This window comes from Grus americana, chromosome 20, assembly GCF_028858705.1.
Source record: "Grus americana isolate bGruAme1 chromosome 20, bGruAme1.mat, whole genome shotgun sequence".
Lineage (NCBI taxonomy): Eukaryota > Metazoa > Chordata > Aves > Gruiformes > Gruidae > Grus > Grus americana.
This window is the reverse complement of record NC_072871.1, coordinates 12473227-12486514: the sequence shown is the minus strand read 5'-3', so window position 1 is coordinate 12486514 and position 13288 is coordinate 12473227. Positions and strand designations below refer to the sequence as shown.

Genomic DNA, 13288 nt, shown 5'->3' with positions numbered 1-13288 from the left:
CGGAACTGCTCCCCACTGACAGCAGACAAAGGTTACTGCCCCGTGCCCAAAGCTGGCCTTGGTGAGTCCTGCTCTTCCCCCTTGCAGCAAACGATGACAGAGAAATGGTATGCGGCTCTCAAGAGAGTTAACCTTGAGCTAAACAGAAGCCCAACGCCAGATGCCGAGTTTCACAAAGGAACTCTTTTACTTAGCTTTTCAGCACATACAGCATTACTATATTTCAAGGGAGCTTTAAAGGAAACTGGATTCATCAGAGAAAATGAGCACATCCAAATGAAGTGTGACACAGGAATCCATCAAGCACTGTCAGTGCTCTTTAGGCAGACTATCATTTCACTTCTGAGCAGAACTTGGGGTGAAGAGGGGCTGGTGCTATAAGCCTGTATTTATATGCTAATATATAGGGAGTCTGGTGCAGCTGCTTCTGCGGCAAAGTGGTATTTAAGCCTGCATATTTAAATAATGTAAATCAAAACCAGGCAATTTTTCTTTTACTACTTCTTAGGGCAATCCCCCACCCTTCGAGTGAGAATCTCTCACCTGGGAAGTAGAGCTGTACTATTTCCTTCAGCAGATCAGCTCCTGGCCTCTTCTAGGGAACGGAGGTTCAGACTCAGAGCCGTGAACTCTGGGTCAGTACACAACGTGCTGCTGTGCGCTACAACACAGTTATCACTTTTGAAAGGAAAAAAGTCTCACCTCATTATAACATGGCCTATGGGTGCCAAGTACTCATCTTGATATAATGAACTTTTTATTTTAATAGGCTTCATAATCAGAAGAGAAAGCTCCAGAGAGAAAATGTGAAACATGGAGGTATTTAGTACTGTTACTGGCAAAGGAGAGTCCTAGCGGATGTCTCTGTAAGAGAGACCATTCCACCCAAAAAAGAGAAACAAGCTGGGCGAAAGGCCGTCAGGTCCCATTAACATCTTCTGATGCGCTAAAGAGCCATATGGAGTGCGTGCAGTCAGAAGAAATTTGAGGGTTCAAGCAGGGTGAATTGCTCATGAAACAAATCACTTGTGGAAACAGGTAACACTTGCTTTAACAGCTGCTGTTCAAGATGTGCTATTACTGACAAGCAAATTATTGAGGACTACCTACCAATGGTTCGCACGGTTACGTTTATCAAGTTGAGCATAAAACTAGCCCAAGATTTCCCAATGGCTTTCAGAAAAGAGAAATCTGAACCTTGGGCTATTGATGTGCTGGTACGCTGAAAAAAATATTTTCTCAGTAGACGTTATTAACGAGGCAACTGGGGTCTAAGGTGATAAATTAGAAATTCAAGCAAGGGCTTCAGAGCTTAGAAAGAAGTCAGACATTTGGGTATGAAAAATCCAAGCAAAGCATGATAAATTTAAACCTAAGTATTCTGCAAAACAGCCGCAGAGTCTTTTGACAGTTTTATGTTTCTAGCGTACTTCTGATGGGATTCCTGTTCTCTGTCATTTAAATACCAGGTAAAAATAAAATTTAATGCTGCTGGATATACAATAACCTACCTTGCCATCTTCAGTATAGACATTTTCATTGTACCCTTTTACTATTGTCCGGTCAATGAAGAGGCTCCGCATCACCACTATCACTTTTAACACTTTTCCTAAGGTAACCTGTAAAGAACAAGAGAAGGACAAAAGCTGAAGGAGACTTGATGGTGTCTGAATTCACAAGACCATCAAGTTAACAGCTTAAGTTGACGCAATTTCAGTTTTCAATATTTTATAGACAGACCAAAATAAAAGATCTAAAAACAGTGTGTGTGTTATGAGGAAGATATAAAGTACAGAACAAACAAATACTCATTTGCAACTGAAAATGTATGAATTCACAGAATTCCCTGGTGTAGGCATGACACTGCCAAGCAACTCTCTCAATTTTATTAACACCACAACTCAATAACTTGTCAAAAACAATGAGCAAATGTGATTATTTTCGATGTATTTGATATTCTCCAATGTAAATCCACTTAGAGAAAAATAATTTGAAAGAAGAATTGGATTCTTCTAATGCTAGCTTTTAAAGCATGCCATGAGTTTAACGGAAAACATTTTAGGTCCGATAAAAATGTAAAATTATTTAAAAGGAAACTGCAGCTAAGAAGTAAAAATGTTACACTTTCAAAGGTTTAATTTTCTTCTGTGAAAGCGGTAAAGTATAAAGAATAGAACTAGTATCATGAAAATACACAGGGTCAGTCAGAGTATAACAACAGAAATAAGCCTAAATTATATTATTGACAAAAATGCAATAATGAAGGCATTTTAATCTAAAAATCAATTTACATTTCAAAGATGAACTTGCACTTCAATATTGTCAAGATGCGTGTCTAACAATAATTCTGTCTCTGTGTTTTGTTATACAGATATTATAACAGTTTTTCTTCCCCCACAAAAACATAAAACTGAGATAAAAAAGAACCAATTAGTTCATTTTATATTTCCCAACCAGCAGCAGCCCATTTTCTATTGTCTGTGTTCCAACATTTCTCCAGTATAGATTAACACATGCTAGAAAAATTGTGTTTTTACCGCTAACCTCAGCAGACAAATCCACACCCAAAGAAGTCAGTCAATATGCATCTTTAGTGATTTGTTACATGTTTTTCCTCTTTAACTCCCGCTGATGACTCCTACCTACTGCCCTGTTTCAACAAGAGTAACCTCAACCTGATGCTGACTACCTAAGAGACTAATGGGCAAATCGGCTCTGAAGCGCCAAGATGCTTCTTCCCCCAAAGACAATGACAGGACATCAAGAAATGGCGGTGGGAATGGGGTGACAATACAGGACAGTTACCTAAACTACTCTAAATACTGCTTATTATATCACTATATAGCAGGACAGAGTTACAAATGCTGAAAAGAACTGATGACAATTCTTTGGCATGGGATGTGGAGGAAGCAACTCTAGAAGAGTCTAAACAGAGAAGAACAAGTTGACAGCAGAGAGAGGACAGGGAAACGAGAAGGGAAAAAAAACCCAGAGTCAATGATAGAGCTCAAGAAGACAGGCTGCTAGGCATAACTTGGCAAGAACATGAAGAGATGAAGCAGATCAGAAGAACAGGTAAATTTTGAAAGAAAAGTGTTATAGGCTGAAGTAGGGTAACTCGTATCACGACCTGAGTTACACACACACACACCATGAAAGGCTTTTTCTGGTTCCTACCTTCTTACAATAGATTGGGAGTTTCTGAACATGTATGGAACTGCCTGGCATTCTCAGGCAACCATATCATGGTATCAGGTATTGGAAATTTGGGTTTAAATTAGTATCTTGCTGGGATACTCTGTAACGAGACCTAAGTGGCCTGCAAGTAAACTGGCAGAATTATTTCAGCACCTACCACTGTATCAACTAAGTTAAATACAAAATCATGACCCAGAGGTGCCTTCATCTATAATGCTGATCATCCACTAGAATCAGAAAGTCAGTTTTGTTAGAGCTGCTAAGATGAAGAAACAGAGTCATTTTGAAAAAAGTTATCAGCACATTTAGAGTTAACAGCGTTTTATTTTTCTGCCTTAGTAAAACTGGCACTTCACTATGACATAGGTCTCCTGAGAGACCTTACTCTTATAATTTCATACTAGGCATCAATCATACACTGTAAAATTAAAAGCAGGAAAAGAAATTTTAAACAAAAAGAAAAAAAAATCTTCTTAATGGAAGAGCAAAAAGACTGCCCTACCAAACACCCAGACCCAGCTTTATGTATAATATTTTCTATCACCATTGCCTTCACACACACTTTAGTGGATGCTCACTGTCCTCTTCCCTTATGTTCTGCATTCATGATATCTCACATTGCTGCCAGGCGGTAAAAAAATTGGATGAAGTTGATCTGAAGCCTGTGTGGGATGTTCCTGAAAATCCTTAGAGTGAACAGTGGAATGTAACAAGCTGAAAAATCCCATGTTTGGCACTCCAGCTTGCCTGAACATACTTATTGCTGGCCTCAAACCTCACCACAAGATTTACCTGCACGAATGTTTTCAAAATGCTTCTGCATTAGCCCATTGTCTTTTCCCAGGTCATCTGTTTTCATATCCTTCCAACGATTCACTCCACACTTTCCGAATCCATCACCGCTACCCAGACCCCAGCTATCATCCATCATGCCATACCGAAAGGTCAAATTCTGCAGACTGGTCCCGGACAGCAGCCTCGATCCCCCACTTGCCCGAATGTTGAACAAGCAGGGTTACACTGTCTCCCACATGTGTAAGGAGCTGTGTAAACCCATCCTCAGATGGTACCCAAGGCTGTGAGCTCCCTGAGGAAGGCACTACTGTTGCAATCTCAACTTACACAATGGTTTGTGCAAGGGATCCTCTCCGAGAGCAGGGGCACCCAGGCATCGTGGTAATGCAAACGAAGAATAGAATACGTTCCAACTTTGGCCGAGTTAGTGCTAGGTTGTCTGACTTGGCTCTTACAGTGCTCAGATATTGACATAGAAAATTCCTATTTTGTGCTGCTGTTGTTTTGACATGGGATTCCTGTGGATTTTACACTGGCTGGAAGAGAGATTGGGACTTTCCGGTGATTTTTGCAGGACCGTATCATTTGTTAAGTCGTTCGTATTTGAGAGAAGTAGAAATTTTATAAAATTAAGCATAGCTCAGAGAAATTATAGTTCATCATTTTAACAGCACTGAAAGAATGAGGCTAGTAGTACAAAGAATGAAAAACAGCCTGTCACTAGACTGGAAGATGCTGTTAGATTTGGAAGCCAAAAGTATGCTCCAAAGCTATTTTCAGGGTAAAACACATTCCATATTGTACACAATAAATGGGATACCCTTTATTTTTTCCTCTAATAATCAAGACTTGTAGCTGTTTTCAGGACTTAATGTTTTTGTTCACCTGAACCGTATTTTACAAATCAAGTTTTCCAGTAAAGCATTTTCTTTCAATGCCTGCCCAACTTAGCTAACTGGAGTACATGCTCAGAAAAGATCTATGTATGGAATATAACTTACACCTACAGTCATACGATTGTGTCCCTGCAGATCACCTGAAAGAAGGTAATAAAAACCTAATGGCTCTGGTAAAAAAAGTAATTTGATAGTTCTACTCTGAGATCCAGGAGTGCAGGTCTCTCCTTCTGGAGGTTAAGACTCACCCAGATTGTCCCAATTTAATGGGCACTGAAATGTCCCTGTATTTCCACAGACACCAACTGAAACTTCTTTCATTATACAGAAAAGATACCTTTCAATTGTGACAAAAAGGCAACAATTTCCTTTCTAAGCCAACTTTTCCTATTAAATTTCAACTTCTGTCGATATCCTGTTAAGGCAGCACTTGGCTTTTTAATATTTCGCCTGAAGGATATATGCCAACTCGTCCTTGATGTAGAAAATTTTAATTCAGATCAATACATGTACAAGGTCACTTTAAAATTCAATTAATATGAATGAAAAAATATGCCCCACAGTTCTGTGAGCTGAAAATGGAACAGTTGCAAGTTAAATACTTCTGTAGCTTCTGTTTTGGTCTGTGTAATAACAATGTACTTCTAACTTCCTTTTAACTAAAGTATCCTAAATTCAGACAGTTAAGTTATTCATAAATCCCCTGCTTCCTAAAATGGCAAGCTCCAGAAGAAGGTAGGACAGGCAGCTGATTGAAATCTGCAATATTATGCAGCTTTTCTGACAAAGATATATAAAATAAAAATCTTCTTGAAATATCCCAGTTTTAAAAATATTTTGTCTATCACCAAGATAATTCTCCAAGAGCATATGACAGACACTGTATGCCAAGAAAGGGGGAGGGGGAAACAGAATAATCAGTGAGAATGGCTTAGATAATTTCTTGTAAGACTGCTAAAAAAGTTCCCATTTAACATCACTTATGATTGGAAAAGACCTAAGTACCTCTCCAAATAAGTCAGAAATGGGGTCAAAATTAGTTTACAAAATGAAAAGGATCAAAAATAATTTACCAAGCCAGAATTCTGCCTGGAGGAAATAGCTTGAAATCCCCCCCTTTCATTTTGCCTCCTCACTGAAACTGATACCAAGTGAAAAGCCCTTTTATAAACAATTTTAAACAATGCATTAACAAATGTTCTTTCTTAAAATTTATTTAAAAGTCTGATATTAGGAAAACTGTATGCTGACAACACCAAGCTCCAACACTTTGCAAAAAATTCCCAGAGCTCCAAATTTCCTCGCAGCATCCCAGGGAATTTGCTGCTGATTTGAGCTGCAGATGCTCTGCAATGCAGAGCTAAAAGAAAGAAAACATTATTTTCATTTAACATGGGTACCTCCCTGCTTGTATAAAAAGGAGCACAAGTTTGTATGCATTTTTTATTCACCGTAGGAAACAATAAGGCAACATTAAAACAGAGATATACCCAAGCTGTACATATTTCCAGCAAAAGGCCAGACATCTGCTCCTTGCCATATAGCCAGCCATAAGCTTGTCCTCCCACTCACGTATCTATCTTACTAATCAGTACAATGCCTGGAAATCATATACATACACACTGAAAAATAAGGTTTTGTATTAACAATAAAAGTAAAACAACCCACCCAGACATTCGACTAGTTATTTTTCTTCCTATGTCTCATCTGCTGCTAGTATGAATGCTGTGCTTTCCCTCACATGCTCATTACTCTTTAATGATGCCTATTTGTAAATAGCAAGATAAGATGCAATTAAGCCATTAGAGTCTAAATAAACAAACATACTAATTAGCTTCTTTACAAGGATTTCTTTTTTTATGTAAGAGCTGGAATTTACCTTTCATTAATCTAACCTAATTGCAATAGTGCATGATAAAAACTCTACATAAATGAAGGACTTTAAATGATTTTTGCCATGACCCTCTCCTGCAGTAACATGGCATGTTCTCTTAGTAAGGTGAACAAACTGGCACAGAATATTGTTCAAAGGTTATAAAACAGATTCTGTGAGTGGCCAGTCACACTTTGGGAAGGGTCACCCCATTCCAGCATTGCTATGGACAATGAAATGGATTCTGTCTCTTTTTCCATTCTAAATAATAGCACACCAGGAATTTTACAGGGATGAAAAAGATGTCTGATCTTGCGGAATATAAATCCATGGGAATATCAACACAGACCTGTGAGCCTTTGGGACTGGACAGCAACCCTGGGACACAGGAACACTGTAGAGGGAGCAAAGCTGAGGTCTTCCTCTATTTTTTCTACTCTTCCTCACTTTCCCATCAAAAGACTCTTCCTCATGCTTGTATTAGAGAATAATTTACAATTTACTTGCCACCCCCTATTAACTTACTTTGCTGATTCAAAACGTTCTTCCTCCACATATGTGACCTCAAATGCCGGCTTAATGCTTTTTAAATGCTGGTTCTCAATCTTAAGAGACAAACTGTGAAGCCACCACAGTCACAACAGTCCCACCATGAGCTCAGAAGTGATTCCTCAAGACCCAGCTCACACAAGAGATCCTTAACCATCCCAGTACCTCCATCAAACACCAAAACCCAGCTAGTGTCTCCAAGAGAGTAAATCCCTAAATTAACGTTCATCATACGTGCCCAAAATTAGGTGCCTAAGACACCAAAGGTGATCATCAAATCTATATCCCTATCACAAAGCTGCCCACCTCTAGCCAGTGCCTACTTTGCACTGGTTTCCTAACGGATGACCAGACTGGTAAGGAAGAACACTTATGATGCTAAGCATTTTGGAGAAAAGAGATTGTTTTGAAAACAACAGCATTAAATTGTTTCTGATCAAGTATGAAATCAATACTAATTTCAAATCATTTAGCAAATTTCCACCCCTCTCCCCAGTTCTTCAAGATCAGGGTCTCTTGAACAAAAATCAGGTTGGCGGCCTTTCTTAATAGGCAAATAATAAATTTTGGAATCCATTTTTCCAACAGAAAGTAATGAGGATTTTATGTAAAACAATGATAAACAAAAATGAGACACAAGAAATTATTCCATTTTAGTGAACAGATGTCTAGCCTATTTGCAATTAATACAGCCCACTTCCATACAATCAGACTGTTTAAAATGCTTGGAACAAGATTTGAAAGTTGAAATACAAATGTGTCTGATTTTTGAAGAATGAATAAAATTGCATAAAAGCATGTTTCATATTTTTATGAGAGATCTATTAAAAATCTAGGCATCAGTATAAATCTATAAAATTAATTTATCATCAAAAATCTATACGAAAACTTGAAAAGAAGAAATCACAATTTCTGCCATGAGCTTTGGTTTGGCAGAAACAATTCAATTTTTCAAATCAAAAGTTAGTTATACATATCATTATCCTTTAGAAACAGCTCAAATTACAGAAAACTATTCAATTATCTGTAAAAATATTTACCAAAAATATTTGTAACTTCTGTAGTAGTGCTTTTATATAGCTTTACAAACACTGGGGAGACAAACGATTTTAAAGACAAAGTAGTTCCCAGATGAAGACAAGGAAATCAGTTTCTACACCTGACCAGGACTGGCTGGGTACCCGATGTTTGTCACCTGGAAAAGTGGGGCTAACGTTTACTGTTTTCTAAAATATTTCTGATATTAATGAATAAATTGTACATAGGAATTAGTGTTTCATACTGAAAAAAATATTCTAAATTCTGATAACAGAAACAAGGTGTGAAACAATCATGTAATATATAACATCAAATTATTTTATTAGAAAAAATAATGTACATCTAGGAATACAACTAATCATTCCAAAAAAGCAAAATTCTAGGTATTTTTAATTAATTAAGAATCAGTTTGTGTGTTCTTAACACACAAGATGAGGTTTATCTATTTACAATTCCTGGCATTTGACCAACAAAATCTCACAAAAACCTTAAGGAGTCCGCGGTTCCCTCTGCTGCTGCTGCAAATTAATTTTGTATAACACTTATTAAAGCTGATATAATTCTATGTTTAGTCTTTTTTATGCATAGTGCAATCAAAAGATAAATTGAAAAATCACTAGTGAAGATTGGGATTAAACAGCACCTTGAAATGCCATGATAAACTGCTTTTAAAATCAGTTGAGGATTTCACACAGCTCTGAAAGGCTTCAATTATTTATGTGTTTGGTCTGTGTAGCATAAATCCAGACTAATGAGGCACAATTGGTGTGTATAAATCTAAAGTATAAAAACCCTCCTTATTGTCTGGAGGAAACAGTAACCTCAAAGGACTAGGAGGTAGCAACCTTTCAAGACACAGCATTTATGCTCTCGGGAACAGTTTATTTTCTCTCTTTGCTTAAAGTTCTCAGCTTATGTGAAAGCTGCAACCTGGTTAGGAAGAACCCAGCTTAACACAAACGTTACTCACGAGAAGAGTCAGACCAGCAGGTTCACATGGCTGATAATTATTCCTCTTGAAACACCAGATGAACCTTACTCCGTGAAAGTCCCACCTCTACACCTAAGGATGTAAATTGATTTTCATGTGCACATTAAGTTGTACGGTCTGGGGCTGAAACTTTCTGTATGAGGTCTTTTTTGCTGAAGATGATTTATCTGGCGAAGTCTAGCTATTCTGAAGTTTCAAAGAATCTCACAGGCATTCCCTTCCCCTTCTTCCCCATCTCCTTCCAATCATTTGCATGCTCTTAAAATACTTACACTGCTTACCAGTGCCTTTGAAGAAGAATACATGGGATTTTTCTGGCAAATGGAATGCTAGTGTTTAAAGATATTTTAATGTATCAACTAGACCTCTGCATCAAAGTCCTTCATAAGCACAGGAGGTATGATATGATATGAACAGTCCAAGTATGAAAATGGTTGAGATTATACAGTTAGTTAATTAACTCTGGGCAAGAAGTGTGGTTGTGAAATACAAAAATATTCAATAAAATAAGCATTAACTGAATCCTTTGGTATTGTGGTAAACCATGCTGCTGCAAGGGAGCAACTCCAAATCTAACTTGGGATAAGTTCAGAGTGAGAAATCACAAGTAGCGAAGAAACCCTCCTTCTTCTGGGGGAGGTACTCTTCACACTGCCCATCCTGCAGCACCTTTCACAGAATGATTTGTGGCTGAAAACAGCAAAAGCTTTTGTAGCAGTCAGGGCCAGATGGAAAGTGCCATATTGGCAACATCAACTGAGACAGATGGGAAAGAGGGAAAACCTGCCTAAAAGAAAAAATGATAAACCCATCACACAATCACACACAAGAACACTTTAAAAACAATCTTTCTGATCCCTGATCCAAGGAAAATATGCATACCACTGGTTCGATACAGGGCTGCTCTCTTGTAGCAACAATAATGCCCTTGATTTAGACAGCAACTGCAACACGGAATCCACTGAACTACTACTGCTTGTAAAAAGGGCTTCTTTTACAGTTACCCTTCCACCCTACCTTGTTCCTTATCAGTCACATCCAAGCTAATTTATCTAATTTCCTAATTATGCCTGAATCTTGAGAAGCAGTATCTATTTCCTGACCTCAAAAAGCCATTAGAAGTGGAAGGTACTTACTATAGGTAAAGAGGCGCTCGAAGAGAACGGAAAGGGTTTCAAAGTAAGGAAGTAAACCCAGACATCTTTCTATAGCAAAATACTTTATATATAAAGTCAGCTTAAGAGGAAATGCAAAAGCTTCCAAGACTTACAGCTTCTTAACACTGCACTGACTAATTCAATTCTTTTCTGGAATATATTGTTCCACTCAGTGAATCCAACAATTGCAGATTAAATGTTTTAATGCCAGCTGCTATTTTAACCTCTGACTCTGTTAATCTCTTGCAGAGAGAAAAGTTAAAGAAAGTTAACAATGGTACGTTAGACAGTTGTTTAATTAAAACTAAACATAATCACAGCTATACTTACTATAGAGAAATTAACAGAACCTTTGAAATATACAGGCAAAAATCTAGCCATACTAGTGTTTTAAAGGCAACAAACTCTAAACCCAATATAAAAATCTAAGGAGCGACCCTAAGGTTGACTTATATCAACTCAACAATTTTATTTTGACAAAATATCTGATTTTCAGATTAATTTTACCATTTGCTTGGAAACAAGAAACATATTCACATGTACACTACACCCAAGCCTTTTGTAATAGCTTATGTGAGAAAGGAAAAAGTAAGAAGAAGTACCATGAGAAATCCGAGATGGAAAAGCCTGGTTTGGTCCCAGTTCTTCACCTGCATATACACTATATTTTCTAGTTTTATTTAAAATTCAGCAAAAGATGCGACTTCTGTCTTTGACCCTACAACAGGAAAATCAGCATCCGACAGCCATGCTACAGACTCCACTTCCACATTGCTCTTAGAGTCCAAGCTTTAAAAGACTTCTCTTCCTGTAAGCACAACAGCTGCCTGTGAAAATTGATGTGAACAATAGGTTCTTCTGGAATGAAATCTTGCTTGGTCAGGCAGAAATAAGTCAAATGTATTGGACTTGTTTATCTCTAATCCAGCCTTTACTGCTCATTTACTTCAAAGGCAAATTCTTGACTTCATCATATAGCACAAATTCACTGACCCAAGAACAAGTTGAACAAATTTAAATCATTATGGTTTCCTCCTCCTCTTCTTCCTCCCACCACTCTTTTCCTTCTTAATTATCATGATTAAGACCTACTCATTGCCAAGACTGCTGAAAAGCACAGTGAGTATTTGAGTTTGTGCTCATATTCCTACAATCACATTTAACAATAAGTAATAGATATTTTGTTCAAAGGTGAAATTTTTTTATCACTCATTTGCCTAAGAGCAAGAAAGATCTTACGCTGCTGTGACGAAGACCAGTATGTTTCTGAAAAAAAAAAATCTTTAATAACCTGCATTTTAGGAACAGTAATTCAATCCCTTAAGAAACCTATCTCAAGGGATTAAATGATCCAACTTACCAGAAGCATTGCCGAGGTTCCATTTGGCCGGGATAGCTGGATAGACATTTCAGGGAACATCCTATCAATCCGATTGATCACATCATCAACATATCTACCAAACAAACCAAAACAAAAGAATTAACACACACGCTCCTTGCCACAGACTCAGATTGTTACTCCTTTTTAGCAATGTCCACAGGACTTTCCTCAATTAATTTCTCTTTGATACCTGCATATTCTTCAACAATGCATGTAAGCATAATTCAAAAAGTTATTGCTAAGAGGAAACATACTAAAGCCCTAAGTTGTTTTGAAAAGTAGTCACTCTGCCCTTAATAACATGCACTCAATTTTTAGACCAAATCTGTCAACCTCAAACTCTTGCCATCGTATACTTTTGCCTCTGGGGTTGAAGGATACATTATCGAAATTACTCTTTCAGCATAGGGATTCATAGGTTGTCGCCTCCTTACCCTCTCTCTCATAAACTAAATAAACAGAGATTTTTCTCAAAGTCTTCAAACCATTCATAGGGGTTTTCTTTCCTGAATCTTTCCAATTTATTTCATGCACAGGTGATTCTAAAATTGGCTAGCACATTTCAGGGGTCTCTCTGGGGTGATCAAACCCAGAGGTAAAATAACGTCCCTTATGCTGGGTATAATCCCTCTGCTTATGCCGGCCAAAGCAAGCCAGCATGTATCGGTCTTGGTTCCCTGATATCATATTAAGAGCTGTCATCCATTAACAGTGAAAACTGCCTTTCAGAGACCTTGTTTCCCAGGACACATCGCATTATCCCATGGGCATCCTTCAGCCATTCCTCTGGTCACATTAAAATGCACACTATTTGCTTTAGCAGGGTTTACGTAACAGTCTGTATCATCTGTGCGCTGATCTGTCCTCCAGTAAAACTTTCAGTTCTCCTGACATATGCAGAAGGGAGGGCACTACTGCCTTGTGCATCTACAAACTTTGCAACTTGATCACAGATCCATGAATGAATTTATTGATAAAATTGTTTTCATGCTAGCCCACATACGTGCTCTGAAAAAAAGATTTTGGAAAAATCGGTTGCCCCAGTTAGATTAACAGTAAAACTGAAAAATCTAATTATTTCCCTTTAACCTGCTTAAATGAAGGCAAAAAATGTTGAATTCTTGCTCTTCAAAGTTATTCAGTTCAAATGTTAGTTGCTAAATCCTCCCCAAAAAACAATGGGCTGCTATGCTCCAATTGCTATTTTGCAAGGGATTAAAAATCATCAGGAAAAAAAAAAATCAAGAAAGCTACATGTACACCGCTGGTAAAGTCAGTCTACTTTTAAAAGTAACAAAAGAATGGAATAAGTTATGACAATTTTGCATAGAAATCTTAATCCACACTTCTCATGCAGAAAAAAGTTTCCCCATTCACTTGAATGACTCATTAACAGCTTGCTTGCTGATA

The 13288-nt window shown here is 37.6% G+C and overlaps 1 protein-coding gene across 2 annotated transcripts in view; it reads right to left on the bottom strand.

The window, feature by feature from the left end:
- MED27 (mediator complex subunit 27) overlaps positions 1–13288 on the bottom strand; it is a 94795-nt gene that overhangs the window by 16426 nt on the left and 65081 nt on the right. For both annotated transcript variants that reach the window (XM_054848624.1, XM_054848625.1), the window contains exons 4-5: positions 11858–11951; positions 1512–1619 (exon numbers count right to left, since the gene is read on the bottom strand). In XM_054848624.1, coding sequence (XP_054704599.1) covers positions 1512–1619; positions 11858–11951 — 202 coding nt within the window. The remainder of the gene's footprint in view (positions 1–1511; positions 1620–11857; positions 11952–13288) is intronic.